Source organism: Lepidochelys olivacea (assembly GCF_965140295.1).
Source record: "Lepidochelys olivacea isolate rLepOli2 genome assembly, chromosome: 13".
NCBI classification, from domain to species: Eukaryota; Metazoa; Chordata; order Testudines; family Cheloniidae; genus Lepidochelys; species Lepidochelys olivacea.
Genome location: NC_140423.1, coordinates 3,523,355 through 3,543,564, shown reverse-complemented (window position 1 = coordinate 3,543,564; position 20,210 = coordinate 3,523,355). Strand labels below are relative to the sequence as shown.

Here is a 20,210-nt window from a genome sequence, read left to right as displayed (position 1 = left end):
GTTAACTTCTGAGGAGCCGCATGTGGCTCCGGAGCCCTGGGTTGGCCACCCCTGGGCTGGGCCCTCACCCTAGCAGTGTTTCGCCACTCAGAGGCGGGGACACTTTGAAAGGGGAACATCTGCGGAACGTGCGCTCCAGCCCAGCTCTCTCCAGAGCAGAAGCCTACGGCTGGCTACATGGAAACAGACACGGCAGAGACCCAATGCCATTTATTACATCCACCAACAGACAAAGATTACAGGCCCCTGGGAACAAAAAGTGGTTACAGCTTTTAAGTTCTGTATTTAAAAAATATATAGATTTCTCTTTCAAATATAACCCTACACTGATTTCTCGGCAGAGCTTTGGATCGTCTAACAGACATGTACACACATTCACAAATACATTGCACAAGAGCCTTAGATCCTAGTTCCAATTACAGTTGCCATTTTGACTGGATTTTGTCCATTTCTCCCCAAATGCTTTAGATTACATTATCAAACCCAAGGCTCCTTCACTCCAGGCTCCCCCATGGCTACCACATTTTGAAAATCAGTAGCCCACTTTTACCCTGCAACAAGCGCTTGTCTCAAAGGGATATTGATTTGTGACAGTCCAGACGTGCTGGACACAGGTTGTGAAAGTACGAGCATGTGGCATCATCAACACATGCAGCAACACCCCTCTGCCCCCCCTGCCCCCCACAACAAATGGGCGGGGCACATGACCAAGGTAGCCAGCCATCTCTGGTAAAGTCTAAATAAAGCTGTTTGACAGTCTGACCAAAGGGCAAAAAACCCTGGGAGGTGTACCAATGTGATCAGCCCCAGATGATTGGACCCCACCAGAAAACTAGCTTTAAACCATCACAAAATGAAACTATTAAAATAAATACTCCCTCGCCCAATGTGTGTGGAGGAGATGGCAGCGGGACCGGGAGGAGATGGCAGCGGGACCAGGAGGGTTGGGGGGGACGTAAAAGAAGAAACATTGTTTGTTCAAGTAATCATCAGGGTAAACAAAACCTTTGCAGCCAGATTCAGAAACACGTGTGCAATTCTGTAAACAAAGTATATGTGCATAGTTATCACTGTGCGTGTGTGTGTGTGTGTGTGTGTACACAAAAATGCACTCGCCATTCTGAAGGCCTGGCCCTTTGGGTCAGTCACTTCACAGAGAAGACAGGGGCAAGGCCACCCAAACCCCAAGTTGATTTTATGCACTCTCAGGGCTGAACACTGCAGACAACCCCGAGCCGATTACCCGTCGGAGCGCTGGAGCGTACGCCAGCAGGCTTGCTCTGAACATCTAGATTGGCAGAGGAACTGGTTTGGATGAGGCCTCATTTTCTCTAGGCATTTGTCCCCAGCTGATCAATCTCGGCAGTGAAATTTGGCTTTTAAAGGGATTTCAGGAGGCCACTTGAAGATGTTTTCTGCCAGCCTAAGTTTTAGACAAGCTGCCTCCAGAGAACAGGGCTATGCGCTCCCTGTGCCCTGCATGGCCCTCTGCCTTCTCTGTTCTGTCCCCGCCACCACTGAAAACAAATCACCACTCCATGCCAGTTTCAGGCATCTCCAGCTGTCAGAATCAGCACCGAAAGCTCTGCGGCAATGGGCAGCCAGATGCCCCCCCACCCCTAGCGTAACCAAAACACTCTCACCCTGCACTCCTATCAGACATTTCAGTACTGAAGGGAGCCACGTCTCCGGCCTGAGGAAACCCCAGCTGCTTCTCTCTGCTCCAGGACGAAGAGCTGGGATGGAAGCAGAGCAGCATCAAAGGACTCCGGGGCCTTGGCTCGTCCTTGTCTGAGTGTAACCCTAAACCCTGCACCTGCAGTGCAGATGTCAGCCTGTCTTTGAAACCTGCAGCCATCTGAGGTGTGCAGCAGAGAAATTTCCACAATGGAGCTTCTGTTTGCAAAAAGTGAACATGGTGCAAAGCACGGAATGAAAGATACAGAATTTAAGGAGTTCTCACCATGGGCAGCCTGGGTGCATATGCAATACTGCACAGAGATACAGCAGGTGGCTCTGGCTATGGAGATTCACATGAGGTATATCTGGCTTCTCTCGCTTGGCCACTGGGCCCTTACTGTCACATCTTCCAGGAGGCGAAAAGCTTTAGAACTGGGTCAGCAAAGCAGGACTTGAACCAACAGGTCCAAATCCCCAGGAGGGGACAAGGATAAGGGAGTGACGTTCACGTGGTTTCCAAAGTGAATTTGTAGGCAAGCATCTGTCCACTCTGTCCTCTGACCCCATCCTCTGGGGGAAGGGATTCTGAGTCACTGACTCTGCCACTGGCAACGGGAGCAGACTTCGGCAACCCTCGTTGCTCCACCCTGCTCCTAGAAGGAGGGAAGCCACGTTCTGCATCGGCTCTCACACTGATTTAGACTAGACTCCTCTCTGCAAACCGGGAATTCAGTCCTCTCCCTGTTTATTCTGCAAAGCATGTTGGGAATAAGGACATCTATTCTAGAGAGGCACCTCCCCCATTCTAGCCCTTGTCCCCATCTCTCCTGCCCATGCCGTCTTGATTTCCCCTTTGTTCTCGACACGTTAAAATGAGTCTCTGCAAGCAACGTCACTTGAGAGCTGCAGCCACTTCAACCATTAACCTGTGTCCCCAGAGCACTGGGCAGGGTTTTACCCGCAGGACTCCCCTCACGCTGACGGCAGGCATGGTGTTTTCCTCTTGGGACTCAGGAACAACTGTAAGAACAAGTACGATACAATAAAAGGCCAGCTGGGCAGCTAGCCTTTCAAATGACCCAGCCATGTCCGGAGGGAACAATAGAAGAGGACTAGTCAGGGGAGGAAAGGTGTAGGGGGAAGGGATCCATCAGTCCAGGAAAGGGTTTGTAGTGCTCTTTCTCCCTAGATGAAGTGACCGTGGGTACATCTGCACAGCAAAAAAGGGTCCCGTGGCAGCAAGTCTCAGAGTATAAGGTTAACGGACTCGGGCTTCTGCAGCAGGGTTCAAAACAGCAAGTTGGGGTTGTGCTGGAGTCTGGGCTCCGATACCTGGTGTGGGGAGGGTGTCACAGCCTGAGCAGGAATGCTGACACTGCAATATGTAGCCCTGCAGCGCGAGCCTGAGACAGCTGACCCGGGCTCTGAGCCTTGCTGCCGCAGGAGGTTGCTCTGTGTAGACGCACCCGGTACATACACACCTGTGCTACGCAGACTTCGCTTGTGGACAGTGCAAAATCCATCAGCTACATCGCCTGCCGGGCAAGTGTCCTTCAGCAGGAGGCTGGGGTGGCCCCCCCTCAACTCTGCGCTTCCAGAATTGGCCTTTTTTAATTCCTCGAACATCTCAGAAGCCAAAGCAAACCCAGAAGCTCATTTCCTCAGGCCCCTGGCAGGCCCCCTGGAAGTGCAGATTCTAGATGCAGCAGATCAGAGGATGTCAGGGTGCATCCGATGAAGTGAGCTGTAGCTCCCGAAAGCTCATGCTCACATAAATCGGTTAGTCCCTAAGGTGCCACAAGTCCTCCTCTTCAAGTTGCCCATGCACTTCGAATAAATAAAACAAACGTTTTGCGTGTCTGGAATTTACAATCAGTGGTCAAATAAATTCTGGTGGTTTCGCAAAGTCGTACCTTGAAGCACGTGCAGTGTGTTTGGCTGGCGGAAGAGGGGAGTTAGGGCGGGGAGCTGCAGCTGCTATCTCGCACGCTGCCAACAGAACGACAGTTGACCTTCCGTAAGGAGTGCAGAGCGACCGTGCAGCACCCGCGGAGCAGCGAGCTGATATTGTATATGGGCTGGCCCTGCCTCCGCTGAGTACGGCACAGCCAGGCTACCGTGGGCACCGCCGGCACCACCACGGCCAGCAGATCCACAAGGAAATGGCGGCTCCAATAGGGTTTCGGTGCTGCGGGCTCCTGGCTCAGCTCGGCAGCGTCTTCCTCCAGGGTGCAAACGACGCTCACCGACTGGCTAGTGCTCGAGGGCTGCTGCACAGCAGGCTTGCTGGTCACCAGCCCCTGGCAGCCCCCTTGCCCCTCCGGAGTCTCTGGCCCATCTCCTGCAGTCACCACCACAGTGGAGTTGGGTTCAGTCGCCATCAAGTCCGTGGTCCCGGAGAAGTTCTGGGCCTGAGTCTCTGAGCTGGGCACTATGTCTTCCATTTCGGACACCCACACTGAAGTGGGGCTGCCCAGACTGCAAGCCTGGGACTTCATGACCTTTTCCAGGATAGTGTCCAGGTCCGGTTCGTAATGCACAAAGTCAGTTTGGATGGCCTGCTCCTGCATGCAGCTCGCCTGCACTCCAGCCTCCACGCTGCCTTGTGTACCCAGAAGTTTCTCATAGGTGGAGCTGGTGGGAAGTCTGGAGCCCAGCGTGAAGGAGCTCTGTAGAGACCCCTCCTCTGTGCAGAACTCTACCCCTGATGAGAGCAGGCTGCTCTGCTCCAGCAAGTCCGTCCGGCTCAGCGAGTCATCTGCAGCCACGAAGCCACTGTCCACCACCTCCTCAGCTGACAGGGTCTGTGAGTCGCCAGCGTTTCTGTCCCCTGCTGCCTGGTCACTCAGCTTGGTGTAGGTGGAGCTGCGGGTGAGCGACCGGGCTGGAGAGCCCCCCACCGACTCCCCAGCCCCTTCCTCCTTCACAGCCCCATTCTGTGCTATCTCCATGCTGTGCAGCAGTGTCTCCAGCTTCTTATTCTGGATGTTGATGTCCACAAAGTATTTCTGAAGGCCTTTGTCCTTCTCCATCAGGTTGTTCTTCACTGTGTCAATCACCTGCTTTAGCTGTTTGATCTCCTTCCGGGCCTCCTTGAGTGCCAGCTGGGCCTCCACACGGTGGCACTCTTCCTCGATCCAGTCCTCCTGCATCCTTGAGAGCTGGGTCTTCAGATCCTCAATCTCAGTATCCCTGCACCAGACAGACAGACAGACAATCACCACCACTTCAACCGGAGGGGGCCGGCGTGACACGACTGGAGGTCGGAATTTTGCATAGGTGTTGACAGTCCACACTAAAAGTAGTTTGGATGGTGCATTTCTGGGATCACTCTCTGAGGGCAAATCATTGTCCAAACCCCCTAATCACCATCTTTCTCCTCTCACCTACGCAAGGACCCTCTATACAAGGAGAAGGGCAGACAGGACTTATATGGGTAAAAATGGTCGTAAACCGAAACACAAAGTATTTTGGCACAAAGTTGTTCTGTGATTAGATTGTCCAATCCCAGGTTCCCTTGGGTAACAGCAGCACTGGGGAGGTGTGTGTGTTCAGTGGGGAAGGGGCTTAGAAAGCACACGGGGGGGGGGTACTTTCTGAGGGAAGCAAAGTGCGGGGACAGCCAAATAGAAACCCTGTGACCATCTCTTACTGTGGTCCCTTCAGATGAGAATCTTCTAAGTTCTGCAGGTTTAAACTAGTGTAAATGGTGGATTCTCTGGAACTTAAAGTCTTTAAACCATGATTTAAGGCCTTCAGTACCTCAGCCAGAGGTTAGGGGTCTGTGACAGGAGTGGGTGGGCAAGGTTCTGTGGCCTGAGATGTGCAGGAGGTCAGACTAGATGATCACGATGGTCCCTGCTGACCTTAGAGTCTATAAGTCTAGTTCACAACTCCATCCCTTTTCCTACACCGCCAAGATATTAGGTATTGGGGGGACGGGGACAGGGGGACGTGGATTTGTATTCATATACAATGCTCAATAAATATACAGTATACAGTTAGAAATATAAGAACACCACAGTGTACTAATATCTGCTGCTCAAGAAAATCAGATCAGAGAGCAACTTGATGGAGAATGGGAGAGTCAAAAACCTGCCAGGTGAAAATCACGGTCTCTGCAATCTCCAAATTTGGCAACAAACTTCAAACTGATAAAAAGAAACACTTTGTTTTACACAACTCCTGACTAACTTGTAGAACTCACTGCCACAGGATGTTACTGACTGCTTAGTCAGATTAGCACAAGGATTAGACATTCATGTGGATAATGAGATCATCCACAGCTACACATTTTTATCCTATATACAGGATATAAACTCTCATGCTTCAGGGCACAAACCAACCACAAATTGCCTGCAGCTGGGAAGGCTGTTTCCCCTCTGGTCATAGTTGTCCACTACATGGATTCTGGCGCCGCCCTCTGAAGCAGTGGATACTGGCCACTGTCAGAGACTAGACACTGATTTGGAGGTTCCTATGCATTCAGTTACAACCTTCCCATTTCCTCATCCCCACTGGTGTTGGGACCCTCCTGTTACCTGCTCATCTGCGTCAGCACTTACCTGTCCTGGAGTCTCTCTTGGGTGTCCTTCAGCCGGGCCTTCAGGTGTCTAATGCAGACCTCCTTCTGCTGGAGGGGGGTCAGGTACTGCTCAGGAGTGGGGGGCTTTATCCCATGGTTATCGCTGCACAGACTATACTTGATGGGCCGCCTAGGAAAACAGGACAGTCAACAGCCCCACCAAGCCCTACAAGTAAAACGATCCCAACCACATCAGTGCTGCTCCGCACAGAGCCGTTCCAACCTGGCCCTCAGCTCAGCTCATTCCCTTGCCTTTGCTGGCAGGAATTCTAGCACAGCCAGGCACCGGGACACAGGCTGATAGGAGCCAGGAGTCTCAAAGGGAGAGAGGAGTTTCACCAAGTGGGGAACTTTAACCTTTTCCTCCCCACTTCTCAGATCTGAAGTACAAACCCCCTGGATTACACACCTTCCTGGACTCCTGTGAGACATCCCAGCGTGCGCTCAGCTGACCACACCTTGAGCACTCCAGATCGGTATGGGAGAAAGGAGCCTGTCTGTGCGACTAACAGAAGACCCCCCTCGCCCTCCAACACCCAGCAGTGTAAGAGCCCTGATATTCCTAAAGTGGGACACATGGTAAGACTATTAAGAACTGCTGAATATCACATATTTTCATTCAGAAATTAAAGCAGGTGTCCTCTGACCAGACTCCTTTAGGACACCCCCCCCGGTAGATAGTATTTGTGCAGCAGCCCTGAGCTATGGTGGTGGTGATTATTACTAGAGCTTCATGGGGGTACAAAGCATCATACGGACACACTGAAGACAGGCCCTTGCCCCCAGGCAGCCAACAGTCCCTCTGCTATCAGCAGACTGGGCTCTGGGGCATCTCCCTGGAGAGGGACTTCACTTTAGCCCTGGAAAATACAACCACCAGAAGCAAAAGAAAGGGTTCATTATAAAAAAAAGATGTTTATTACAGAAACATCGCCGGCCCTGGTTACTGACACATTTGAACGCTAACACTAAAGCTGGACCTATAAGAAGGGTAGATCCGTCGCAGAGCTCTGCTAGGAGAGAGGGGAACCCTGCAGACAGCAAACACCCTGACCTCTCTGAGCGAGCTCCCACGGCAATGCAAGATTCTTAGTGATTTTCTAAAGAGAGCCCAAGCTGGGATCTCGCCCCAGGAATACGTCACCAGGAGCACGTTTCCAAGAGGCAGAGAGCTCTGGATTAGAACTTGCTTGAGGCAGTTGCTCATCGTGGCCACAAAGGGTCACCCAGAGGACACTAAGGGGCTGGGTGAGTAGTCAGTCACGGGCTAGCTTTTTGCTCCTGCACTCCTACGTTCAAATCCTGGTGGCATCAGACGCGCAAATCAAGGCTGATGGCGGCCACCTGTCCACAGCACAAAACCACTGGACAATGGGGCGTGATTAGCAGCCGCTGCTCAAGAAGGCCAGGGCTGAACTAGAAGAGGGGGTTGCCTCTCAGGATGGAAATATATTGACATGCCTGCATGGGTGCCTGGGACTGGAAAAACAGGGAGTGAACCATGGATGAGGGTTGTGGGTCATTGCCAGAGCTATGGGAGGCAGCCCAGTGCAGCGTCCAGCCGCAGCCTCTGGCTAGTATCATTAGTCCATCGCTGTCCCAAACAGTGAATTCATTCAGAAATTCAAAGCAGAATATCTATCCTAACAGGGCACCCTTGGGCTGTGTGTGCCTCTGGAGAACCAAGGAGATTTGGGGGCCCATCTGGAATGGGCTTCGATACAGCCCCCAACCCCAAACACACAAAACACAGCAGACAATGAGTCATATTCTCCGCTGGGGCTAATCAGCACAGCTGCCCTGACGTCAGTGGAACTACACTCATTAACTGGGGAGCAAAGCGTGGCAATGGGGGGACGGGAAAAGTAGAACTATCTTCTCAGCTGTTAAACCCCACTCCATGTATTCCCTGGCCACAGCGCCGACGTTTACCCAGTCCTGACACTTCCTGTTGTATTGGCTGAGTCAAGCACGACAAGACACAAGTGACACAGCAAGACCCAGATCTGATGTGCAGCACGCGAAGGGCGAAGAAGCACGCGACAAACCAAGCCAGCTGTGCACTGTACTCTTGCTACAGCACTGGAGAGCTGGTCCGTTAGCTGCAGCACACACAGGCGACATGTGAGCAAAGAATTGGTGCCAGGCAGGGAGCAGAGAGGCTCACAGCAGCTGTAATGCAGAGAGAGTGGGGTTTCTGAGCCGCTAAGTCCTTCTCAGCAAACTCGGAGGGGGCCATATGTTTACTCATAGCGAGAAGTTGGTCGATTTCTCCATGATGAGCTTGGGCCATTCGTTGAGGAACCAGCGACTAGGTTTGGGAGTGGAGAAGAGGGATAGAAACGATCCATTACAGCCCTGGGACCAACTTAGCTGTCTGCAGCAGATATCGCAGCATTTCACGGCATCCCCAGGGGGAATTCTACTCCCAAGAGGGAAAGAAATGCAGTGGGAGCTGTGTTTAATATTTGGGGCCATTTCACATGCTCCATGCTCAACTGTCCTTTATCCCAGGGTAGAGTCAAAATTCTCCTCTTCCAACAAGTCCACCGGTCTCCTGCTGTCCAGTCCAACATCCCCCGGGCATCACAAAGGGACAATAACAACAACCTCTTGTTTGCATGGTGCCGTTCCTCCTGAAGGATCTCACGCTATGTCACCAGGGCGTGGGGGAGGGGAGCAGACAAGTGGCGCACAGCGCTCTATGCAACACCGCCTGTGGTGGCGGGGAAGGCGACAAAGGGAAAAGAGTGCTTGGAAATCAAGGTGATGGAAGGGAAAGAAAATGGAGCAGAGAGGGGGAATTTTTTGGACAAGGACACCAGGGCAAAACCTTCCTCTGACACGACCTACCGGCAGATCGGCTGTTCGAAACCCTCATCGCGCCACGCCTTGCCTTACTGCACGTGCACAATTCCCGCAAGCGTCCTGCGGGGACGAAGGGATTTGAGGGGTTTCAAGCCCTTGGCTCAGACTCTAACGCTGCTCTTTGCCAGCAGAGCCAGTGTCCGGGCAAGGGCTTTCAGACTCTGCGTAGCAGTCCGCTTTAGAGGCTTCCACACGCAAGACCCCCATGGGGAAATCTCACTGAGCCGCTGAAGGGCCCGGGTCCCTGTTCCATGTGTCATTGGAGCAGGTGGGCGAGGCTAGGCGGCCTCCCCGTGGCGCTATGGACGGGTTACCTTGGGGTGGGGCTGCTGTCGCTGCCCTTGCAGGAGCCCGAGTTGCTGCTGCTGCTGAGCGAAGAGGTGCCGTAGGTGTCCTGCATGCTCACGGGGGGAGAGGGGCGCCTGGAGGCAGGAAGAAGAGGCTGTTTCTCAGTCGGAGTGGCAGGGGGCGCTGAAGACTTAAAGAACGAGGCCAAGCCACTCCGTCCATAAAACCCCCGGCTTCCAAACCACCACAGACACAAGGACACACAAGACAAAAGGACAAAACAAACAGCGGGGATCAAGATGGAACAGAGCAAGGCTGTCTCACAACGGTTACTGCGACAATAGCAAAGGGAGGGCCGAGGGGCGCTGCACACCGGGCGCTGCCCTCGTTCCCTGGGCCAGGCCCAGGGAGGCTGCGCCCCATCTCCCATGTCTAATGCCCATCGCAACCAAGAGCTCCTACCTCTCTTGAGCAGCCCTACAGAGGGCACTGCAGACAGGGGCTGGGCTAAAGGGCCCCAATCCACCCCATCTTACAGCAAGGGTCTTGCGCCCAATGACAGCCATGGTGAATTTTGCCTCGGGTGCCGTTTTGGTTTGGAGCCACTCTGCACTCTCCTCTCCCACCCCCGTTCTGTTATAACGAGAGAGCCTTTTCCCATCACACCACAAGCCCAACACTCTCCTGAGCCTGCTGGAATCTCATTGGGTTTTATTTAGAGCGAAGTCAACCCTCCTGCTCCCAAAACATCTGTCTGATGGGCCACCTCTGGGCTCCTCTTCTTCAACAGCATCATGTCGCACTCTGGAGGTACGGCTAGCAAGGCATTGACACAATCAATAGTGAAATAACCCCTGTCCAGGAAGGATGTGAACAATGAACAAACTCTGGTGTGAACAAGCATTTCTTCCCTGTTCTCTGATTGTACCCAGAGTACGGCAGCCTAGGGAACATTTCTTCAAAGAGCAAACCCCTTAAAGCCCCACACCCTCCACACCAGTGGCTGAGGACAAGGACACTCCATCAACACCTGCCTTTGGCCCAACAGAACTGAAGAGATAATCCCGACTTCACGCACTGCAGTGCAGAGACAAAGGCAAGCGTGCATGCAGGAACGTGGGCCCTTGTGCAAGTGCTGTGCAGAAGAGTTGTTAAGACATACCACAAGGTATTTCAGCAGCTGCCAGAACAAATGCCCGACCCTGGAATCTGGTCTGTACACAATGCTGCCGGTCCAGGTCCAGAAAAGGACCTTGCTAGCTGCCCTTCTTAAATGAAAGCTCTTGGATCTACTCCTGCACTCTGGCTGCACTAATGCATTTGGGAGGAGGGGGAAAATGGCCTCTAGTTTGTATTTTTTATTGGCAAAGGCACTGCACGGATTCCATTGTCGTCTACAATAATGGGTTGGACGTACTCACCTTCGAGAGCCAGTGGAGGACCGTCTGCTTCCCGGCAGGGACATAGCCATAGCGCTGCAGGTCCCGGCAGTGAGGATAATCGGCACGCCAGCTAAATAAAGAGAAAGATAGGAGGAAAGAGAGTGAGAGCTGGAAGTGTGGACGACGTCCCTTGAGAGGCACCCCGACTGGAGGGCTGGAGTGTGGTTAGTAATCTGTCTGGGGCAAGGGCCAGCCTTTTCATTGTGTGTGTCCTGTACCTACTGCTCTGGGGCCTGATCCCTGACTGGAGCCTGTCGGGTGCTACAGTAACACAGACAAATAATGGAAGCACTGTGGGATGCTTAGCCTCTCCAATAGCTGGGGAAAGGCCAAGTCCCATCTGAGCAGAGCTCTGCTGAGTTACACCACATGAAGATTTGGTTCAGCATGGTTTTTTTTTAAACTAACCATTCCTGTGCTCTGAATTATTCATCCTCCTTCAGTTCTATCCCCAGCCAGCTAATACTGTATACTCTGCTCTGCGCCTTCCATGCAAGGAACTCAAAACACTTTACACATATTAACCTCCGTTCCCCTGCACACATTTTACTCCTGTGTTACAGATGAGAAACTGAGGCCCAGAGAAGTGAAGCAACTTGCCTAAGGTTGCAGAGTGAGTCAGTCGCACAATTGGGAGTAGAAGTAACTCCCAGCTCTGGGCTTCAGCCAGACCTCTCTCTTCCGTCCGTACCAGAGGGCCTGGTCACGTGCATTTCTCAAGAGAGGTTATGTTCTCTTACTGTTTATTCCTCAGTTAAATCAAAATCATCCATAGCACAAAGAAACCAGATGTGGAAATAGAGGATTCCAGGCAATGCAGCGTGAGCAGAGAATCTCGTGAAAAATCAAAAATCCTGTTTTTAATGCAAATAATGGGCCTGATCTAGAGCCCATCGAAGCCAATTGGAATCTTTCCTTTGGATCAGGCCCCTGGGTGGGAATAAGAAACTGCGTGGGAAGAGAAATCTAGAAAATATGGGGTCAGCACCTAAATTCTCCTTTGATGATATTTTCTAGACCAGGGGTCTCCAACCTTTTTATGCCCAAGATCACTTTTTGAATCTTAGGGCCACCCAGGATCTACTCTGCCCCTTCCGCGAGGACCCGCCCCTTTCCCTAAGCCCCACCCTGCTCACTCCATCCCCCCTTCTCTCCGTCACTCGCTCTTCCCCACCCTCAGTCACTTTCACCGGGCTGGGGTAGGGGGTTGGGTTTCAGGAGGGGGTGTGGGCTCTGGGCAGGGGCCGAGGGGTTCGCAGTGTGGGAAGGGGCTCTGGGCTGAGCCTGGAGCAGGGGATTGGGGTGCAGGAGGGGGTGAGGGGTGGAAGCTGTGGAAGGGTGTTTGGGTGAAGGAGTGGGTTCTGGGCTGGGGCACAGTGTGAGGGTGTAGGAGGGGGCTCAGGGTGGGGCTTGGGGTACAGGAGGGGGTTCGGGGTGCAGGAGGGGTATGGGGTGCTGGCTCTGGGAGGGGAATCAGGGATGGGGGTTGGGGTGCAGCTTCCCATTGGGCTCCCTGCCTACCCAGGAACCAACTTGCTACCAGAAGGGAGCAACGTGCCCCTTTGGCCCCTGGGGCATGCAGGGGGCACGTGGCTCTGCGCGCTGCCCCGCTCTGCAAGCCCCGCCCCTGCAGCTCTCCTGGTCAATGGGAGCTGCGGAGGCAGTGCTTGCAGGCAGGAGCAGTGCGCAGAGGGAGACCTCTGCTTTCCCCCCCCCCGCCCCCCGGGCCACAGGGCTGTGCTGGCTGCTTCTGAGAGCGGCGTGGGGCTGGGGTAGGCAGGGAGCCTGCCTTAGTGGCAGCCCAGCTGCACCACTGGAGATCGTGATCGACTGGGAGATCCTCTCGAATCGACCAGTCGATCACAATCGACCGGTTGGTGACCACTGCTCTGGATTATAGCAGGCACAGCTGTAATGCTGCGGCGGATTCTCCATCCCTGGAAATTTTCAACTCAAGACCAGATGTTTTTCCTCTATTTCAAATAGGGATTAATTCAGGGAAGTTCTACGGCCTGTGTTATACAGGAGGTCAGACTAGATCAGTGGCTCTCAACCTTTCCAGACAACTGTATCCCTTTCAGGGGTCTGATTTGTCTTACGTACCCCCAAGTTTCACCTCACTTAAAACTACTCGCTTACTCAACCAGACATAAAAATACACGCGTCAGAGCCACTAGTACTGAAAAAGTGCTGACTTTCTCACTTTTACCAGATAATTATAAAATCAATCCGTTGGAATATACAGATTGTACTTACATTTCAGTTTGTAGAGCAGTAGAAACAAGTCATTGTCTGTATCAAATTGTAGTGTGTACTGACTTCACTACTGCCTTTTCTGTGGCCTGTTGCAGAAGTAGGCAAATCTCTAGATGAGCTGATGTACCCCTGGAGGAGCTCTGCGTGCCCCAGGGGTACGTGTACCCTGGTTGAGAACCACTGGACTAGATGATCAGAGCCATCTCTTTTGGCCTTATATCTATGAATACAGTGTCTCTTTTATATGCCCTCATGTATTCTCACACTCTCCAGCACACCATAAACCTATGGAAAATATGGCTGCTCTGTGCCCTTGTCAATGTGCTTTCTGGGGAGGGAGGTGCGTCTCCTCCTTTTGGCCCCCACCCAGGCCTCCTCTGCCCCACACGTGAAGGGCAGCAGATACGAGTGGCAGTTTTATGTTGCCGTCCTCGGTGCTTTAAATAGGACTTGACCAGTTTCGCCCCTGCATGGAAAACTCTGCCAGCATCCCTTAACTCATTCTCCTTGGGGGGCGGCAGGAAAGGAAGGGAGAGGGGATGACCAGGGATGGAGCCAATGGCTGTTGAAGGGCTCTCCAACATTCGCTGTAGCTCTCTTCCCTCCTTCTCTCTTCTCCCCAACCCCTTTTTTCTGGGCACATCAAATATGGCAAATTGTGCCTCGTGCCTCTGACTCAGTGCCATTCCCCACTGCCTCCCTGCCCCCCGCAACCCGCAGCCTCTGCGCAGAGGGCTCCCAAACAAACAGCGCTGAAACGGTTAAAGAATCAAAAGCCCTGGCAATGGATAGACCCAGATGAATGCACTGACCGAGCTCGCTGATCAGCGACTTGGGCCAGGTACCGCGTCCTCAGCTCGGGCGGCACAGCATCGAGCGTGCTCTTGGGGCAGTACAGAACGAACAAAAGCCTTGCGAGACATTTGACGTCTCCTTCGGGTCCTTGTGCTCCACCTCGAGAGCGGAAGCTCGGGGTGGCGGCAGCCGGGTGTGAAGGCAGGAGGCAGATGAGCCACGCTGGATCAAAGCTCCACACTCAGGAGCGGAGGAGCCAGTGTCTGCCTCCCTGAGCCAGGCCGCTGCAGGGGCTTTGCAAATGCACCCCCAACCCCACCGCTGCCGCTGCAGAGGCTCAGTGAGTGCCAAGTGCACTGACGGCAGCTTGGGCGAAAAGCAGTCGCTCCAGTGCTGCCAGGGAGTGCAGGAGGCAGCAGCCCCAGGAACATGGCAGAGGATTTCAGGCTGCAGGAGGTGGGCCACACTTCACCGGCTCTGGGTCGGGCTCCAGGAGAGCTGGGGGATAACACTGCAATAACCTGCTCCGAGCGCAGCCCCGGGGTACAGAGAGGGAGAATGTGAATGGCAGCCGCGCGGCGAGAAATCGCTTCTTTCGCCAACCGTTTTAAGACCAGCTGGTGCCTGCGGAGAGCTGCATGTGCTAGACAAGTAGCTCCAGGCCAGCTGGCTCCTGGCTGAATTCCAGGGTGAGCCACAGAACTCCCTAGGAAGGACGGTCTTGTGCCTAAGGCAGTGAATGGAGAATCCTGGCTCTGCCACAGATTCTCTGAATGCCCCATGGCAATTTGCTTGACCTCTCTCTGCCTCAAGTCCCCATATGGAAAATGGGGAGAATAATGCTTCCTCTCTGCTTGTCTAGTTAGGCCATAAGCTCCTTGGAACAGGGACTGTCTTACTGTGTTTCCGGACAGCGGCGAGCACACTATTCACAGCGGGGGCGAGGCACTAGTGCAATATAAATAACTTAGCACCCTCTCTGCAGTAGAATGGGGCAAATGTCTCCTTGCAGCTGGTAGTTGCAAGGTATTGCCTCGACCTCCTGCTCTTACGTTTGTCCACGCGTTTGTCCACATGGAGACACTCTATTTAGTGAGTGACTAAAGAGTTTGTCTTTGGGGGAGATTTCCAAAGTCACCAATGGGATGTAGGCCCCAACCTGCTCTGGGTGCTTCTGAAACCCCCCTCATTAGCCCCTTGCTTCTGGTGGCTGTCAGCACCAGGCTTAATGCAATGCTTGGGCTGGTCAGTGACCAAGTGCTAAGTAGCAAGATCATGCAGGGCTCTACCTTGAAGTATCACATCAGCTTCTGTTTCGGAGACACCCCCCATGCCCACTCCATGGTTAGATGGATACTCCATCTTTGTACACACCCGCTGCACTTAAACGTCCCCATACTGGTATTACTAATAATACCTCAGAATATCGCACCTGGATTGTTTTATTTTTTAAATAAGTCAAACTCAGCATTTCTCGTTTGTTACCTTGTATAGTTTGCTCAGTCTAGACAATGGAACGAACCGCTCCATTTCCCTGTCTGGTTCAGCAGCATTAGCTCAAGGCTGCCATGTTGGAGTTGCAAGGGCCAGAGCAGAGCATTGGGAGGCAAACGAACATGGCTTTTTGATGTTTATATATATTACAATTTTAGTCTGGTAAAACTTTAATTTAAAAAAAGAAAAGAAAAAGGAAAGACAAAAGCCGGATTTCAGGCCAACCACTCCGCCCCTGCCTCTTCATGGCACCAGGGCCCAGAACTGCAGCCAAGGGTTTTGCTTCTACAGAAAGGCAACCCCTCCAGCTGGAAAGTGCTGTCTTACATTCACCAAGAATTCTACTAAATTCCATCCAGCTTCAAACATTCTTTGCTAAAATTGTGTCTCACCTGAACCGCCAATCCCTTGGCCAACTATGCCGTGAAATGCAAACGTGCTCAGAAACCACACATTCTTTCTTTGTCTTACACAGACATCCAGGTCTGCTTTGGCAGGCTTTTCTCACAGCTGTTTTAACAAGTATATTTGATTTTAATCACCAGTAATAAATCGTCACTATCTTTGCTCTCAAGAAGTCAACTTGGCTATCTCAAGCTTCAGTGTGCAGAAGGGCAGCCAGGGAAGGTCATAGAATCACAGAAGAGGAAGGGACCTCGAGAGGTCATCTAGTCCAGTCCCCTGCCCCCACGGCAGGACTAAGTATTATCTAGACCATCCCTGACAGGTGTTTGTCTAACCTGCTCTTAAAAATCCCCAGTGATGGAGATTCCAAACCTCCTTAGGCAATTTATTCCAGTGCTTAACCACCCTGACAGTTAGGAAGTTTCTCCTGATGTCCAGCCTAAACTTCCCTTGCTGCAATTTAAGCCTATTGCTTCTTATCTTATCCTCAGAGCTTAAGAAAAACAATTTTTCTCCCTCTTCCTTGTAACAACCTTTTACATACTTGAAAACTGTTATCACGTCCCCTCTCAGTCTTCTCTTCTCCAGACTAAACAAACCCAGTTTTTTCAATTTTCCCTCATAGGTCATGTTTTCTAGACCTTGAATCATTTTTGTTGCTCTTCTCTGGACTTTCTCCAAATCTTTCCTGAAATGTGGCACCCAGAACTCGACACAATACTCCAGTTGAGGTGTAATCAGCATGGAGTAGAGTAGAAGAATTACTTCTCCTGTCTTGCTTACAATTAGGTTTGAATAAAGACTGGGAATGGATGGGTCATTACACAAAGTAAAACTATTTCCGCATGCTAATTCCCCCCCCACACACACTGTTACTCACACCTTCTTGTCAACTGTTGGAAATGCACCATCCTGATTATCACTACAAAAGGTTTTTTTCTCCTGCTGGTAATAGCTCACCTGAGCTCATCACTCTCCTTATAGTGGGTAGGGCAACACCCAGTTTTTCATGGTCTCTGTGTATATATATATCTTCCTACTGTATTTTCCACTGCATGCATCCGATGAAGTGGGTTTTAGCCCGTGAAAGCTTATGCTCAAATAAATTTGTTAGTCTCTAAGGTGCCACAAGTACTCCTGTTCTTTTTGCTGATACAGACTAACATGGCTACCCCTCTGAATACTCCTGCTAATACATTCCAGAATGATGTTCGGTTTTTTTGCAACAGTGTTACACTGTTGACTCATATTTAGCTTGTGTCCACTATGACCCCCAGATTCCTTTCCGCAGCACTCCTTCCTAGGCAGTCATTTCCCACTTTGTGTGTGTGCAACTGATTGTTCCTTCCTAAGTGGAGTCCTTTGCATTTGTCCTTATTGAATTTCATCCTGTTTACTTCAGACCATTTCTCCAGTTTGTCAAGATAGGCTAAAAAACAAAGTAGAGACTATAGCCTAGATTTCCATCGGATATATAGTTGTGGTAACTGTGCGTGAAAATGCACTAAAGTATCAATTTGCACGCGCCATTATTGCCACTATGGAAATCTGGGTCCTTGTTTACAGTAAGGAGATCGTCCTTCCACAACAGCATCAGCAAACGCAAGATTAGCTAGTCAAATCCGAAAGGTAAGGAGGATACCAGCAGCAGAGTTCAGTTCTACGTACCCTGCCTCAGAGCATTTTGTCAAGAAGAGAGAGTAGACCCCACCCAGTACAAAGCTAATAAGAGTATAAAGGGCAGGCAGTTCTTCACTGGAGGCACAATACTTATTCTGTGGAGAATCGGTGGAAGCATGGAAGCTTTGGTGGACTCCAGGGTTTCGCACTGTTACCTTTATTAGCCACTGGGGTGCTACATTAGGAGAAGCCTGTACACCTCCATGGAAGAATCTCTACCCTGCCCTCTTCATCCCCAGGCATTCAACTCCACTTGGAGCTCATACTCACTGGAAACGCCTGGCATTTCTGATGGCAGCTTTAACGAAATCTATCTTATTATAGCTGTGGCGATGAGCCCAAGCATTGCGGGCAACACGCTCTACTGCGGCTGTTTATCTATTAGTCATTAGGAAAAGTACACAGAGAGGAAATGGAAAGTGCTCAAAGATAAATGACTGAATGCCCACATGCTCTGTATGCTTTCCAGCAATAAAATACACCAGCTGCCACTGGGGATGGCCAAGAAAATGCAGAAGAGTAATCAAAGGCAGGAGAGAGAGAGAGGTGCTTCTGGGAGATCTAAAAGCATCTGGGGCAGGAGAGGATGGGCAGGATTTCAGCGCAAAATGGGAAGGCCAAAGCAGAGACGTGAGGAAGCATAAAAAGGGAAGGTGAAAAAGACATTTAATCTAACTAAGAAGTCACTGCATCAAACAACAGTGGGGTCAGGGGTTATTTACATCACCTAGAAAAGAGAGAGGGACATTGCTAACAATTAAGTGAACAATTCAGTGATGAAGAGTGCCGGGTAAGGCAGGTATCAGTAACAGATCTGTCTTAGCCAGGAGGAAGGACAAAACACTGAAGCAAACCACGATTGTGTCAATTATCCAAAAAAACACCAGGAGAGACCAACAAATTAGCAGGCATGAAGAGCCCCACCAAACCAGCACGGGATGGGTTCCACGGAATCACAGCTGAGAAAGTGACCAAGGGAATGGGGAGGAACATTTCAGAGATTACATATGTAACAGAAAAGCTCATGTCAACAGTTTGAATGAAATCCTGGCTCCATGGAAATCCGTCAGAGTTTTGCAATTGACTTAGATGGAAACAGGATTGCAACCTTTGTATCCAGACAATGGAAATGAATGCATAAAAAATGAAGTATGTATAACAAGCTGGTTTCTGTTTAAGGGTATGTCTACACCACAGCTGCTGCATCTGTGCCACCGTAAAGCCGTAGTGTAGACGCTTCCTACATCGACAGAAGGGGTTCTTCCATCAATGTAGTTAACCCACCTTTCTGAGAGGTGGTAGCTAGGTCAACCTAAGAATTCTTCCATTGACCTTCTTGTGTCTACACAGTGGGTTAGGTTGACCTAACCATCGCACTCAGGGCGTGAACATTTTTCACAGCCCTGAATGGCGTAACAAGGCCAATCTAATATTTAAGTGTAGACCAGGCCAAGCGTACACCCCGGAGCTTACATTGCAATCTCTTGGCTCTCCTCTTAATTAGAGGGCGAGGTTATGGCTCATTTATTGCAACAAAGGGAGCGATCAGCCTTGCTGGTCAGGACAGAGCGATACAGACCAACAGCCATCAGATCCACCTGCTGACATAATTACACAATGGCATTTCTAGTCCTCCTGCATGCAGAGTACAGGTGTCGTTCATACATTCATGCAGCACTGTCTTGCTGAACCTGCGGTGAGGATGCCACAGCACCAAATGAGATGTGAACTTCATCCATTCATCTTGAGGTGACTGTTCCATTTCCATTTGTTAAAGATCACACTTTCCCATCAGGTCGATTGGCTCTTGCTTGCAAGCTGGATTCTGTGATGTCCTGAATAAGATCAAAAGCAGGTGAAATAGTTTCCTCCTCCCATTTAGTTTTGGCAGCAGTTTGGGGACCAAGGATGAGGAGGAATGCTTTGCAGTACTCAAGCAGTGGAATCTAAGGCTTGGTCTACACCTAGAATCGGCATAGCTATCTTGGTCAGGGATGTGAACAAAAAAACCCCCAAACACTCCCCCGTCCAACACAACAGTGCCAACAAACCCTCAGTGAAGACACAGCTATGCCAAGAAAAGAGTCTCACACCTGCAGAAAAGACCTTTTGTAACTGTTGTTCTTCGAGATGTGTTGCTCATGTCCATTCCAGTAGGTCCAGTCCTCCTCCAACACTTCCCAGACCGGAGAGTCCACCAACACCAGACTCGATGGACTCCCCCTTCGAGGCCAGAGTTGACTGTGCCAGGACTGACGGACCAGCCTTCTGGTGTCCCAACATGGGATGCACCATGCCAGAGTCCTGTCCGCTCTTCTTGGTGGGGGAGCGGCCCTGTTCCACCTTCTTCTTTTTATGTGGCACCGGGGATTGTGATCGGTGTCACACCGATGAGCCGGCCTTCCACACGGGAATGGTGCCGATGCTCCTTACGTGAGTCCTTACTCAGGGCCGAGGCCGGTGTGCTGTGCACTGAGGCTGCCGGTGCTGGCTCTTGAGCTGGAGAGCAGGCTCCATCCAGAGGAGCTTCATACGATAGTCTCTCTCCTGCTTAGTTCTGGGCTTGAAGCCTCTGCAGATGGTACACTTGTCTTGCAAGTGACCCTCTTCCAAGCACTTCAGACAAGCGGTGTGCGGATCCCCTCTGGGCAAAAGCTTACCACACCTATCGCACGGCTTGAACGCCTGGGGCCACGGCATGCCCCGGTGACGGGGAA

General features: G+C 51.4%; 1 protein-coding gene across 2 annotated transcripts in view; it reads right to left on the bottom strand.

Moving 5' to 3' along the window:
- Positions 1–211: 211 nt before the first annotated feature.
- The window catches only part of SNPH (syntaphilin), a 33,053-nt gene continuing 13,054 nt past the window's right edge, over positions 212–20,210 (bottom strand). The window contains exons 3-6 of one of the 2 annotated variants that reach the window (XM_084645155.1): positions 10,843–10,933; positions 9,448–9,654; positions 6,246–6,395; positions 212–4,872 (exon numbers count right to left, since the gene is read on the bottom strand). In XM_084645155.1, the coding sequence (XP_084501281.1) occupies positions 3,636–4,872; positions 6,246–6,395; positions 9,448–9,654; positions 10,843–10,892 (1,644 nt within the window). In that variant the 5' untranslated portion in view covers positions 10,893–10,933 and the 3' untranslated portion in view covers positions 212–3,635. The remainder of the gene's footprint in view (positions 4,873–6,245; positions 6,396–9,447; positions 9,655–10,842; positions 10,934–20,210) is intronic. The other variant, XM_084645156.1, reaches the window with a different exon arrangement.